The 14,949-nt window shown below is 44.8% G+C and overlaps 1 protein-coding gene across 8 annotated transcripts in view; it reads right to left on the bottom strand.

Moving 5' to 3' along the window:
• SEC31A (SEC31 homolog A, COPII coat complex component) overlaps window positions 1–14,949 on the bottom strand; it is a 134,624-nt gene that overhangs the window by 43,171 nt on the left and 76,504 nt on the right. For all 8 annotated transcript variants that reach the window (XM_063919938.1, XM_063919939.1, XM_063919932.1 and 5 more), the window contains 4 exons: window positions 12,925–13,103; window positions 11,545–11,671; window positions 8,292–8,437; window positions 5,896–6,069 (listed from right to left, as the gene is read on the bottom strand). In XM_063919938.1, coding sequence (XP_063776008.1) covers window positions 5,896–6,069; window positions 8,292–8,437; window positions 11,545–11,671; window positions 12,925–13,103 — 626 coding nt within the window. The remainder of the gene's footprint in view (window positions 1–5,895; window positions 6,070–8,291; window positions 8,438–11,544; window positions 11,672–12,924; window positions 13,104–14,949) is intronic.

Below are 14,949 nucleotides of genomic sequence, written 5' to 3'. Positions count from 1 at the left end.
CCACCAATTTGACACCGGCCTGGTCCAGGCCAGGTCCAAGAGCATGTTCACTTTTCATGTGAGATGCTTCAAATCCACAGATTTGACTGGTTTTAAACCAATGTGTTTTGAGGAATCCCAGAACTACGTTGAGATCCCACAGTGCCACTGGAGGCACAAAAGGGGGTTGTATATGCAATACTCCCTTGACAAACTTCTGGACTTCAGGAATTGAAGCCAATTCTTTCTGGAAGAAAAATCGACAGGGCCGAAATTTGAACCTTAATGGACCCCAATTTGAGGCCCATAGACACTCCTGTTTGCAGGAAATGCAGGAATCGACCGAGTTGAAATTTCTTCGTGGGGCCTTCCTGGCCTCACACCACGCAACATATTTTCGCCACATGTGGTGATAATGTTGTGCGGTCACCTCCTTTCTGGCTTTGACCAGGGTAGGAATGACCTCTTCCTGAATGCCTTTTCCCTTAGGATCCGGCGTTCCACCGCCATGCCGTCAAACGCAGCTGCGGTAAGTCTTGGAACAGACATGGTACTTGCTGAAACAAGTCCCTTCTTAGCGGCAGAGGCCATAAGTCCTCTGTGAGCATCTCTTGGAGTTCCGGGTACCAAGTCCTTCTTGGCCAATCCGGAGCCATGAGTATAGTTCTTACTCCTCTACGTCTTATAATTCTCAGTACCTTAGGTATGAAAAGCAGAGGATGGAACACATACACCGACTGGTACACCCACGGTGTTACCAGAACGTCCACAGCTATTGCCTGAGGGTCTCTTAACCTGGCGCAATACCTGTCCCGTTTTTTGTTCAGACGGGACGCCATCATGTCCACCTTTGGTAATTCCCAACGGTTTACAATCATGTGGAAAACTTCCTCATGAAGTTCCCACTCTGCCGGGTGGAGGTCGTGCCTACTGAGGAAGTCTGCTTCCCAGTTTCCATTCCCGGAATGAAACACTGCTGACAGTGCTATCACATGATTTTCCGCCCAGCGAAAAGTCCTTGCAGTTTTTGCCACTGCCCTCCTGCTTCTTGTGCCGCCCTGTCTATTTACGTGGGCGACTGCCGTGATGTTTTATCCCACTGGATCAATACCGGCTGACCTTGAAGCAGAGGTCTTGCTAAGCTTAGAGCATTATAAATTTACCCTTAGCTATATTTATGTGGAGAAAAGACTCCAGACTTGATCACACTCCCTGGAATTTTTTTTCCTTGTGTGACTGCTCCCCAGCCTCTCGGGCTGGCCTCCGTGGTCACCAACATCCAAAACTGAATGCCGAATCTGCGGCCCTCTAGAAGATGAGCACTCTGTAACCACCACAGGAGAGACACCCTTGTCCTTGGATATAGGGTTATCCGCTGATGCATCTGAAGATGCGATCCGGACCATTTGTCCAGCAGATCCCACTGAAAAGTTCTTGCATGAAATCTGCCGACTGGAATTGCTTCGAAGGAAGTCACCATTTTTTTACCATGGCCCTTGTGCAATGATGCACTGATTTTAGGAGGTTCCTGACTAGCTCGGATAACTCCCTGGCTTTCTCTTCCGGGAGAAACACCTTTTTCTGGACTGTGTCCAGAATCATCCCTAAGCACAGGAGACTTGTTGTCGGGATCATGCTACTCCGACCTCCAACTGTTCCCTGGACTTTGCCCTTATCAGGAGATCGTCCAAGTAAGGGATAATTAAGACGCCTTTTCTTCGAAGAAGAACCATCATTTCGGCCATTACCTTGGTAAAGACCCGGGGTGCCGTGGACAATCCAAACGGCAGCGTCTGAAACTGATAGTGACAGTTCTGTACCACGAACCTGAGGTACCCTTAGTGATAAGGGCAAATCTGGGACATGGAGGTAAGCATCCCTGATGTCTCGGGACACCATATAGTCCCCTTCTTCCCGGTTCGTTATCACTGCTCTGAGTGACTCCATCTTGATTTGAACCTTTGTAAGTGTTCAAATTTTTTTAGATTTAGAATAGGTCTCACCTAGCCTTCTGGCTTCAGTACCACAATATAGTGTGGAATAATACCCCTTTTCTTGTTGTAGGAGGGGTAATTTAATTATCACCTGCTGGGAATACAGCTCGTGAATTGTTTCCCATACTGCCTCCTTGTCGGAGGGAGACCTTGGTAAAGCAGACTTCAGGAGCCTGCGCAGGGGAAACGTCTCGACATTCCAATCTGTACCCCTGGGATACTACTTGTAGGATCCAGGGGTCCTGTACGGTCTCAGCGTCATGCTGAGAGCTTGTCAGAAGCGGTGGAACGCTTCTGTTCCTGGGAATGGGCTGCCTGCTGCAGTCTTCTTCCCTTTCCTCTATCCCTGGGCAGATATGACTCTTATAGGGACGAAAGGACTGAAGCTGAAAAGACGGTGTCTTTTTCTGCAGAGATGTGAGTTAGGGTAAAAAACGGTGGATTTTCCAGCAGTTGCCGTGGCCACCAGGTCCGATGGACCGACCCCAAATAACTCCTCTTCCTTTATACGGCAATACACCTTTGTGCCGTTTGGAATCTGCATCACCTGACCACTGTCGTGTCCATAAACATCTTCTGGCAGATATGGACATCGCACTTACTCTTGATGCCAGAGTGCAAATATCCCTCTGTGCATCTCGCATATATAGAAATGCATCCTTTAAATGCTCTATAGTCAATAAAATACTGTCCCTGTCAAGGGTATCAATATTTTTAGTCAGGGAATCCGACCAAGCCACCCCAGCTCTGCACATCCAGGCTGAGGCGATCGCTGGTCGCAGTATAACACCAGTATGTGTGTATATACTTTTTATGATATTTTCCAGCCTCCTGTCAGCTGGCTCCTTGAGGACGGCCCTATCTATAGACGGTACCGCCACTTGTTCTGATAAGCGTGTGAGCGCCTTATCCACCCTAAGGGGTGTTTCCCAACGCGCCCTAACTTCTGGCGGGAAAGGGTATACCGCCCATATTTTCTATCGGGGGGAACCCACGCATCATCACACACTTCATTTAATTTATCTGATTCAGGAAAAACTACGGTAGTTTTTTCACATCCCACATAATACCCTCTTTTGTGGTACTTGTAGTATCAGAAATATGTAACACCTCCTTCATTGCCCTTAACGTGTGGCCCTAATAAGGAATACGTTTGTTTATTCACCGTCGACACTGGATTCAGTGTCCCTGTCTGTGTCGACCGACTAAAGTAAACGGGCGTTTTAAAACCCCTGACGGTGTTTTTGAGACGTCTGGACCGGTACTAATTGTTTGTCGGCCGTCTCATGTCGTCAACCGACCTTGCCGCGTGTTGACATTATCACGTAATTCCCTAAATAAGCCATCCATTCCGGTGTCGACTCCCTAGAGAGTGACATCACCATTACAGGCAATTGCTCCGCCTCCTCACCAACATCGTCCTCATACATGTCGACACACACGTACCGACACACAGCACACACACAGGGAATGCTCTGATAGAGGACAGGACCTACTAGCCCTTTGGAGAGACAGAGGGAGAGTTTGCCAGCACACACCAAAAACGCTATAATTATATAGGGACAACCTTATATAAGTGTTTTCCCTTATAGCATCTTTTTTATATATTTCTAACGCCAAATTAGTGCCCCCCCTCTCTGTTTTAACCCTGTTTCTGTAGTGCAGTGCAGGGGAGAGCCTGGGAGCCTTCCCTCCAGCCTTTCTGTGAGGGAAAATGGCGCTGTGTGCTGAGGAGATAGGCCCCGCCCCTTTTTCGGCGGCCTCGTCTCCCGCTCTTAACGGATTCTGGCAGGGGTTAAATATCTCCATATAGCCCCCGGAGGCTATATGTGAGGTATTTTTAGCCAAAAATAGGTTTTCATTGCCTCCCAGGGCGCCCCCCTTCCAGCGCCCTGCACCCTCAGTGACTGCCGTGTGAAGTGTGCTGAGAGGAAATGGCGCACAGCTGCAGTGCTGTGCGCTACCTTAAGAAGACTGAGGAGTCTTCATGCCGCCGATTCTGGACCTTCTTCTTGTTTCAGCATCTGCAAGGGGGCCGGCGGCGAGGCTCCGGTGACCATCCAGGCTGTACCTGTGATCGTCCCTCTGGAGCTAATGTCCAGTAGCCAAAGAAGCCAATCCATCCTGCACGCAGGTGAGTTCACTTCTTCTCCCCTAAGTCCCTCGTTGCAGTGATCCTGTTGCCAGCAGGACTCACTGTAAAATAAAAAACCTAAGCTAAACTTTTCTAAGCAGCTCTTTAGGAGAGCCACCTAGATTGCACCCTTCTCGGCCGGGCACAAAAATCTAACTGAGGCTTGGAGGAGGGTCATAGGGGGAGGAGCCAGTGCACACCACCTGATCCTAAAGCTTTACTTTTTGTGCCCTGTCTCCTGCGGAGCCGCTATTCCCCATGGTCCTTTCAGGAACCCCAGCATCCACTAGGACGATAGAGAAAAATAAATGATGGGGGTTTAGTTAGTGGATTGGCCAATATACGGAAGCCTGCAAACCGCTCGCCAAGAAACCCCACCTTCATGCAGGTCCTACACTATCACAGAGTCTTAAAAATTAAAACCTAACAACTGCATCACACATAATATAACTGCAAACATGACTACTTGGTTGAATGTGCACCTGCCACATACCTTATGGCTTTTAAAGGTACACTAGTCACCTGACTATGAGTGGTGAGTGCAGACATTGCACCCCGCTTCTGGGGTGGCGAGTGCTGTGGTCTTAGATTTGTTTGTATATTTTATATATATATATATATATATATATATATATATATCTCCATACAGCGTAACGCCGGCACTCTGGATGCCCCCTAGGGCTTGCTTACTCTGGTGCCCTCCATCTGGGTTTGGCAACCCCCATATGTAGATCAAAAATGAGGCGGCACTCAGAGATTTTTGTTTCGGGGAACAAATCCCCTTCATCAGGATTTATATATATATATATATTTATATATATATATATATATATATATATATATATATATATAAAATTGCACACATGAATGGCCTAAGTACTAGGTGCAGGTTTGATCTTTAACACTAACTGGCTACCTTAAAAAAACCCACAAAAAACGCCCATCGATTGTTCATTTTTGACACAATAGTAATTCGATTGAAGAGGAGAAAAAAAATAACTATGATGAAATTTTAGCTTTTCTTTTACTATTACTATATTCTGGTATTAATCATGTGATCTGTCATTTGAGAACTCTAGCCACTTACACGTGGCAATATAATTGGCAGTTTGTTCATTACTTGGAGATGTGGTATGGGGCGTTGCATCGGTGGTTCTATTATGTATATGGAGCTTAGGGATATCACATATGTGACTGAAGGGCAATATTTTCCCTAAAAGTAGGCTACATACTGCATCCAAGGGGAGCAAAGGGGAAATAGGAGTACACCAAATTGTAGGGTGGACCATTTTCTGTAAGTTTGGAGGAACATTCACCCTTCAGCGCATTAAAACAATAATGGAGGAGTGCACGACACCAAAGCATAAAGTAGAATAAGTGATATGGTCTTGGTGAGCTGAGGACAGATCAGAGTAAACGTTATTTTAAAATTCTCTTTTGTATAACTTAACCGTTTGTTTCAAATTCTATTTTTAATGGTGGACAGTATTCACATAATTCCTGTTCCTCAGGAATCCGGAGAACTACCATTCACACTAGTATTGAGTATGCAATTACCAGTGATCATCTTCAGAGAAGGACCAGGGCAAATAAGGATCTGGTCTACACACAGTCTCACAATGGGGACCCAACAGCCAGACTGGGTACTACAGGTATTGTGACTATTGTGTGTACACATGAGAGGCTATCGTTGTCAACAATGTTTAATGTCAACTGTTTAGGGGGAACCTAAGTAAAATGAGGTATAAAAACAAAAAACAAATACCCAACCCCCATCCTTAGCCTCACCTGGTTGGTGTTACTGGGCAAAAAGGCCATAGCAGCTACAAGGCTACCCTGAGCAGCAAGCAAGTTGGCATACTGACTCATCTTCTCCGCCAGCAGGGCTCCCACATCATGTGTCTCCACAGCTTGCGTGACCTGCACTGCTTTACGTAGGATAACCACCTTCTCTATGAGATCCTGAAGAAATGCATAATAAGATAAATGAAAAACAGAGTTCAGATAACACACTCCCTTTATAGTGTACAAGCCGCTACACACACCTCCGTCTTCCTGTTATCACTTCTAAGATCTGAGATGGTGAATTTTATAGCACTGAAGAAATAAACATTGAGCTCTGTAGCTTTGAAGAAAAACTTTTGCTGTGGTTTAAGAATTTGTATATAGCTTTTTAGCAGAACGCTATTCTTTTTTTCTTTTTAGATACTAAGGGGGTATTCAGTTAGTGCAGTTTATTCGACCAGTCGAAAAACTACACTTTTCACCAGTTTTTAGGCCGAATTCTATGCCCATGACGTTTTTTCGAATGGTTGAAAAATCTGGCACTGGTGAAAACCATGTGTATCGTTGTTTGGTGCATTTTTTGTCCATGACGATTCGACAAGAAAAAATTGTGAAACAGCATGGGTGAAAATGCTCGCAATTGAGTACCCTTTGTCGAATTAGTGCCATTTTTTGACCAATCGAAAAAAACGTCTCTTAACTGAATACCCCACAAAGTAAGATTTAGAGACTAGGATTTGCAGTAATACAAATTGCTTTTACTCCTGGTTTAAAGTAATAATGCAGAATTGCCACATTCAGGAACAACATAAATGTGAAGAAGTTGATTCTGAAAACTATTATTGCAGTTTTAAGCTATAGCCCTTTATTCGGAAGGCGTCAAGTTGTAACCAAAAGGTGTACTGAGTGGTTGGTCACAATCATAAAGACCACTAAGCTTTATTTTCAGAGGCAAATTTAGAGGGGACAGAGGATGAGGAGGCCTAGAGAAAGATGCTTATAGTCAGAGGTGATATGAAAATGGTTACTAGGATTAGGGGAGATGCCACATATAACACATATCATCAATACTCTGCTACAGTCACCTTTCTAAACAGACTGGGCGCATACATTTTTACTGAGAAGTTGTGTGGCTCAAGTTGTAGTAACAAAACTCATATCTACATTGCAGTGTAAAAATAAAGCTGTCCAGCATTTGTGGGCTGCGTGCAAAAGCAGTCAGTGATTACCCTGCATACAAAAAATACATGTATGTGTACCCTTTGAGTGCAACATGGATTGTCCAGGTGCATAGTTACTCGTTTCTTTTTGCTTAATCTCATCTCATACTCAGGCTCTATATGTACAGGCTTACCCACACTAAAAAGGTCATCCCAGAAAAAAAACCAAGACAATAGGGGGGAATTCAATTAGCATCAGAAACGCATATTGGGGGTAAAAAGATGCAAAATTGCAGAGAATCTCAGTAAATTCACCAGATCACCGTTGTCTGCTAATTTCAATTCCCCAACTCTCAGTAGGTGATAAACTTGGGGAAAATCCCTATTTTAAGTTAAAAATGTCGGGATTTGTTTCTTGATCCCTGGGACAACCCCCTGTAGTTTTATAATAATTTTTTATTAACCAATAATGCATGTCATTTTTGGGGTGAAAAAGCACAAAATGATAGATACTGGGGTAAAAGGTATGAGGCATACATTGGGGTACTTTATGAGTGGGACAAGTGTTTTTAGACTTGCAGGTGGGAGTAATTGGTATGTTTCAACTTTTTTTCTTTTTAACGTCCCTAAAATGACCCAAATATATACCCATTTTTATGAACCCCAAAATAAATGTTAGCATATATTTTGCTTAAAAAAAAAATTGCTATCATTTTTAAGTAAAAAATAATAATAAATGAATATAACAGCCATTTGACCCAATTTACGTACTGGAAATACATTTATTATAACAAATAATACACTTTTATACTATTATCCAATGCTAGTTTAGCTTTTTTGGGGGTATGGACAAATTTACCCATTTTTCACTTTCGGCACCAATTTTTGCGCCAATCCTGGTTTTGCTCATTTGCATTTGAAAAGTGTGAATCGCGGAAGCACACATACCCGCGAAAAGTAAATTTTTGCAGCAAAAAGACGTGAAAATGGCGAAAACGGCAATTGCAGTAAACTGCTGTGATTTCGCCACTAACTGAATACCCCCCCATAGTTCCACAGCTTTAGCAAAACATTTCTTCCAGACTCAAAATGTGCAAAATAATTTTCATCTGATTTTTATCATGAACATGTTATACTTTCCAGGCATCTTCTGTCTCTAAATTGTGAAGAATAAGGATTTTTCAAATCAAACCACTACAATCCTGCAGTCTAGGTATCAGCAACTCATAACACACTCACCTGCAAGGAGAGAGGGCTTGCTCCATCCTGGGCTTTGGTCCAGCAGGCCACTAATTTCTCTACATTTCCTGCACAGATGTAGCACAGACATGCTTGTGTCTGGAGGGAAAGGTCACCCTCATTCTCAAGTCTAGAGCCTAACAGATCTGAAATGACAGTGATGAAAAGTCAAAGACAGCATTTTTATCTAACTACTACCAAAGAAAAGATTTTTAAATGTTCAATTTGCTATCCTAAACTGTTGTGGTCAAGTGCATTTGGGGTGGGTTGCAGAGGATGAGAAATAATCATGTGCCTGCCTGATTACGCTGTAGGTAGGGTGGCCAATCCCGGGCCATTTTTTCAATCCCGGCAATCCCGATTCCTGGGATACCCGGGATTGGCTGCTTTTCAATGTGTCCCACCCCCCCTGCCCTGACCAGCCCAGATAACTCACCCTAATCTGGACGGGAGGGAGGGTGGGCCACTTGCTGTGCGGTCCGACGGCCAGTGCAGGGCGGCGGCAAAGTCCCGCGGCTGGGCGGGCAATGCAGTGCGGTGGTAAGGTCCGGCGGGTGTGCAGGTGGCTGGCAGCGCAACGTGACCTCTGACTTCACATCACGCTGCTCAGTGCGCCCAGCCGGAGCGAGGGGGAGCTGGGCATTGTCTGATCCTCCTGAGGACACTCAACGCTGCCCGATATAGAAAACACTAAAGTGGTGGCCAATCCCAAAATCCCCGGGATTGAATCCCGGCCAATTTTAGGCCAGAATCCCGGGATCACGCCGATCCAGATCCTGGGTTGGCCAGATTTATGTGAAACCCACAGAGCCAAAAACACTACAGTTATGAGTTGATTAGATTACTCAATAAGGACAAAACAATAAAAACTACAATTCGGAATACGTTTCTAGTCAGGCAATCTCTAGGTTATTACTTGTTATGGAATTCCATAGATGGGGATACACAGAGAAAAGCCAAAAAAGAATTTGATTGATTGAGTTAATGGAGAATATCCTTCTTTGGTAATTTGTTGTGAAAACATCTCTCTCCACAACTGATAGAGGTGGTCCCCTTCTCCTGGCTGTATTTGCCCACTAAAAATGTCTCCTCAATCCTCATACACCTATCTTTTTGGTACGAGACACCTGCAGAGATTCTGTTTTTTCGTAAATTTTGAATCTAAATTTACATAATAAAATACAATTGTTTAAACCTTCCTTATGTATTTTTGGCCTAGGTTTGACTGAGTAAATTCATCCCTTCAGCAGTATATTTAAAGAAAAATCACCCAGCGCCAGCTGATAATATTTAGATATCTGCAGCCTCTAAGGTGGGTATGCTCCTCCCACAATGTAACAAAGGGACTAAAAAGTTTTTTCCACGAATGGAAAAGGATAGAGGCGCTGATAGAGGTACTTTCACGGTGTGCGTGTCCTGTTTTTATTTGGGTATTTTTTTTGCAGAAGAACTACAGGTACCAGCGGGCCCGTTTTACCCCCGCATGCTGGTACTTGTGGTTCTCCAAGTACCAGCTTGCGGGGGAGGCTTGCTGGGACTTGTAGTTCTTCTGCAAAAAACAATATTCTTTTATTTAACACAAGGCTATCTGCCCCCCATCCGCAGCCCATAGATGGGGGGGATAGCCTCGGGCTTCACCCCTGGCCCTTGGGTGGCTGGAGGGGGGGACCCCTTGATTTAAGGGGTCCCCACTCCTCCAGGGTACCTCGGCCAGGGGTGACTCGTATAACCGGTATAAAAGTGTCCCCCGGCTGTGGCATTATCTCTCCAGCTATAGGAGCCCGGTGCTGGTGTTAAAAATACGGGGGACCCCTACGCTTTTTGTCCCCCGTATTTTTTGCACCAGGACCGGACGCCGAGCCCGTTGCTGGTTCTAAAAATACGGGGGATCCCATGTCAATTTTTCCCCCGTACTTTTACAACCAGGACCGGCTCAAAGAGCCCGAGGCTGGTTATGTTTAGGAGTGGGGATCCCACGCAATTTTTTTCAAAGATTTTTAACCATTTTTGTGCCGTCCAAAAAGTCGAATCCAGGACACACACTACCGTCAATTGGTCCGTTTTTCAACAGCGGGACTGTCGAATCCGTTTTTTATTGAATATGTCGAATTCCGGCACCCGCCGGCCGGAATTCGACGGTCGAATTGTGTCGAATGTAAAAATTGCATATACCCCATAGTGTCTGGGCTCTTTGACAATCATCTCTTCAAAATTTGCTTCTAAATTTACATCTGGACTTTGAACTATGCTCCGGACTCACACGCCCGGGTTACATACTATTTACCGGCGCATGGGATGCTGGTTGTCAAGATCCGGACAGCGGCATCCCGTCCACCGGAATGCCGGCAGCGGGGGCGGGGAGAGTGCAAAGAGTACCCTTGTGGGCTCGCTGCGGGTGGTGGCTCGCCAAAGGTTCTATTCTCACTTTATGGGTGTACACCCACGAGTGGGAATAGTGCCCCGGGATTCCGGCTGTTGCATTGCTGGCTTTCAGCATTCCGGCGTCTGTATCCTGACCGCCGAGATCCCGTCAGCCGGCAAATTGACTGCATTCCCACATGCCCATATACCATAAAGTGTAACTTTGTGTCCTATGGATTTCTCTGCTGCTTCACCTTTATTTCCTTTAAAACATTTTTACGTATTATGCTGTCTGTTCTCCTTTATTCCTATTACTACATGCCCTTACCTTATATTGATGAAGCAATTGTTCATCTATGTTGCTGATCATGTTTGATTACTATCCTTCCTTTTGTAATGTGTTTGTGCCTGTGACTCTTAACTTTTTGTTCATTAATTTTGTGTTATTATTTTCTTCTTTGTTTATTACGTGAAAACTTTTCAATAAACATATTCAAAAGAAAATGATTACTTAAGGTGTGTACACACGGCGCGATGCGCCGTATATGTCCAACATTGACTAGTCGACGAGGCTGGAACCCGGACCTGCCGATAAAGTCAATGTTGGGCTGCCTGCACAGTCTTATTTTTCCATGCGATGCTGATCCAGCGGGACCGCGCATCGGCATCGCAAGGACTATACACACGGTGCGATATGCACTATATTTTCTTACGATTTTGACTTTATAGTCAAACTTGTAAGAAAAATCGCACAGTGTGTACACACATTTACAGTATGAACAGAAAAACAAAAACATGACATATGAATATTTTAAGAATGAATGGAACAGATCATGCAATCATTATGATGATAACCACTTAGTGCAATCAAAATATAGATGTCAAACCATACCACACAGAGAGGCAAATTCTTCAGGCTTTGCATAGGTCAGTACTGCAGCCAAAGCTTCCCTCCAGTTCTTCAGGTCACATGACTGAACAATCTCACTCCAGTTCTTGGTTACTACAGCAGTGATCAGCTAACACACATACACGTCTCATTAGTGTAAGAACAAATAAATAAATAAGTATAAAAGCAGCATAAATTCTGTCAGCAAGAGGCATGGAAATTAAGGAGGTGATTCAATTGTTTCTGTGTGCTTGGCCGCATCTTATCCCAAGTCTAATCATATGGGTAGATATTCAATAGTTATTTTTTTCTTTACGCTTGTCACGCCACAAAAAATGCATTTAGCAGTAGTCCTGGTTAACGCACCCAAACTGTAGTTTGGGCGATCAAAGCCAGGACTTTTTGTTGATTTCTCAGGATCCTATGAGCAGAAAACAAGATTTATGTCCTTACCTAGGTAAATCTTTCTCTTTGAGTCCATAGGTTTCTCCCTGGGCCCCCTAGTGGACGCTGAAGAAATCATGCTATTAAACCCATCACCAACAACAGCTAAATAGCGGCTGTGGGTGGCAGAAACAATTAAATCACCCTGTAAGTGTTTGCAGAGTCTGATGTGAAATAAGTTAGAGGTATGTTATCAAAAGTGATATAAAAAAATGCTAAAAAAAAAAAACTCCAAATATGTATCCTTTCTATCACAAGTTTCACTAAAACAATAAGGGGAATATTCTATGTACGACGAGGTTCAATGTACACTACTAATACAATACAGGATATCTGGCAGGAACATCTCAATCTGAGCAAAAAATGAGCAAGATTTTCCTACCGCTGTAACCTATTAGACATGTTGCAAGAGGTTCAGATGGACCCTAATGGGGCAATATACCATTTAACCACCCCGATACAGGAGGATAGACTTTGATAAATTAAATTAATACTTTCCAAAACGTGTAGACCTATCTATTTTGATTTTTAAATAAGATAATCATAAAGATGCCAAATATTACAGTGGCATCTATCTTTTTAACGTGTTAAAAGCCCAATAACACCTGCACTCTTGTGTAAGATAACCCACTGGAGTGGTTTTCAAGGCTTCGGTGGATTATTGGATTTTACATTTTGGTAGCACAAAGCAGCAACTAGCCCACCCCATGCAGTTTGAAACTCCAAACATTTTGCATTAAACAGCAAATTGGAATATACAGTACGGCAAGCTTTATACACCAAACATTTTATAATTGCATTTCGATAGAGAAGCTTTGTACAATCTTACAGCTATGAACCATGAGCATTACTACTATGGGCCACAACTGATTAATATTACCAATTCCAGTTAAAGAAACATACATACATACATACATACATACATACATACATACATACCCTTGTTATTTTGCTCTGTGTCTTAGCAAAGTACTTTTTTTGAGTCCTAGCCAGTAAATCAGGTCCACCAGCAATGGCCAGTATTATCGCATCTGCCATGCGATTATCATGCAAACAAAGATCAACTGCACTTTCAAAGTTACCAGTCAGCAGTGCTTGAGTAATAAGTCCATCTACATCTACAAACAGAGAAAATTAGCCAATAAGAAGTGGTAGTAATAGAAGAACACACACTCACAATTCAAGTGCACTGTTTATAAAGTACAGGGTGCCAATAGCAGAAGCGTACTTGCCTCCATCAACTGAGAGCAACAGACCTTTAAACACAGCAATACTATGGAGTTTTTTTGTTATTTTAATTATTTTAATAGGGAACTGTGGCAGGATTTAGGAAGGAGCTTGGTAATTACCAATTTCCTTGTTTGTTACTTCAGAATGCTAGTAATGATTTTCAGTTCAGCATGGTTCCTGCTCTGTCATATGATTACCATGACAACCACAGTCACATGGTACATGTAATGTACAGAGAGACTGAGCAATGTCTAATTGTGCACTGCAAAGTCTCCCCTTCTGCCATCACAAAATCACAGAGGCTTCCTATACAGTACATAACAATGAGAACTATGGAAAAATCAGTGACATAGCCTATAGAAAGGAATTCAGACAAGTCATTATTTGCATATTTGTACATTTGATTCTAGCCACTAATGATTTAATATATAGATGATAACCAGGTACAGACTTTAAAAGATACCGCCAATTTAAGGAAGAAAAACATTTATGTAGAATTGCTGCTTTAAGTGTAATGCCACAAAAATATTATTTTTGTTTACTGTGTTCCTGATAAGACTCGGTTTGAGAAGACCACCTGGGAAATATTTCTTAAACAGCTATAAAGTCTACACAGAAAGTATGCATCTTGTAGGTTTTGGTCAAAAATTGTCAGCAGTTTTTACACAGTCTCCCCCAACTGTGCAACTGGATAAATACACTGTGTAGACAAAAGTGACTGTACAAAGCACCCACTCCAGCACAAGCTAAATAGTGTGCTCCTGCAGCAGACACGTGTTCGTGAAGGTATAAAACGGGTAGAGGGGCACTGATTAGATCATTTGCTAACAAAATGGCTTGCCGGAAGGAGCTAACCTAGTCTGAAATGGGGACTGTGGCCGGAGAGGCTCCAGCCACGAGGGAAATGGCCGCCGCAGCACTGAAGGGGTTAACCCCTAATGCCCGGCGCCATTTTAGAAGACAATGGGCGCTTGGCGCCAGGTTTAAATAGTGTGGGCGCTAGGCGCCGTGTTTGTAAAATGTTTAAAAACATGTATTTTTAAATGTGCCGTGGTCCCGGACCTCTCCGGAGACCACGGCAGGGAAGACAGCCCCGGCGCGCTCAGCAGTGTGTGCGCGCCGGGGCAGAGAGGGAGCCGCCGACCGCCGGAGTCCGGGAGCTCCGCTCCCGGCAGCGGTCAGTGAAGCCCCGGGCGCACCAACTGTGTGCGCGCCGGGGAGAAGGGTGAGCGCTGCGGCTGGGAGCTCGGCTCCCGCTGCAGTGCTCTCTGTGTGTGCCGCCGCTGGGGGCCGGGATCTGCTCCCGGCGCCTCAGCCCAGCACGGGTGGCCAGCCGCGGCAGCCGGGACGAACGTCCCGGGTTGCCGGGCGGCCAGGGGGGTGCACCGCACACGGGGACCGGGCTAGCCGGCTCCCTAGCGGCGTGGGTGCAATTAGGCTGGCGAGCAGGCTGATGAGCGCTGGGGTCCGGGAGCTACGCTCCCGGCGCCTCAGCGCTACAACAGAGCCAGAGTCACGGCGGCCGGGACAAGTGTCCCGGGCCGCCGGGCTTCAGTACAGGGGGGTGCGCCGCTGCGTGCGGCGAGGCCACGAAGTTAGTGCCACACTGGGGTGACAGGGAGAGCCAGCTCCCTGGACCCCAGTGGCAGGCAGGCAGGCTGGAGGGTGGGGGAAGCCAGCCCATACCTCCAGCACTGGGAGAGCCCTAGCAGCCAGGCTGCAGGGCTAGGGGAG

Source organism: Pseudophryne corroboree, chromosome 1, assembly GCF_028390025.1.
Source record: "Pseudophryne corroboree isolate aPseCor3 chromosome 1, aPseCor3.hap2, whole genome shotgun sequence".
NCBI classification, from domain to species: domain Eukaryota; kingdom Metazoa; phylum Chordata; class Amphibia; order Anura; family Myobatrachidae; genus Pseudophryne; species Pseudophryne corroboree.
This window is presented reverse-complemented; position numbering and strand designations above follow the sequence as displayed.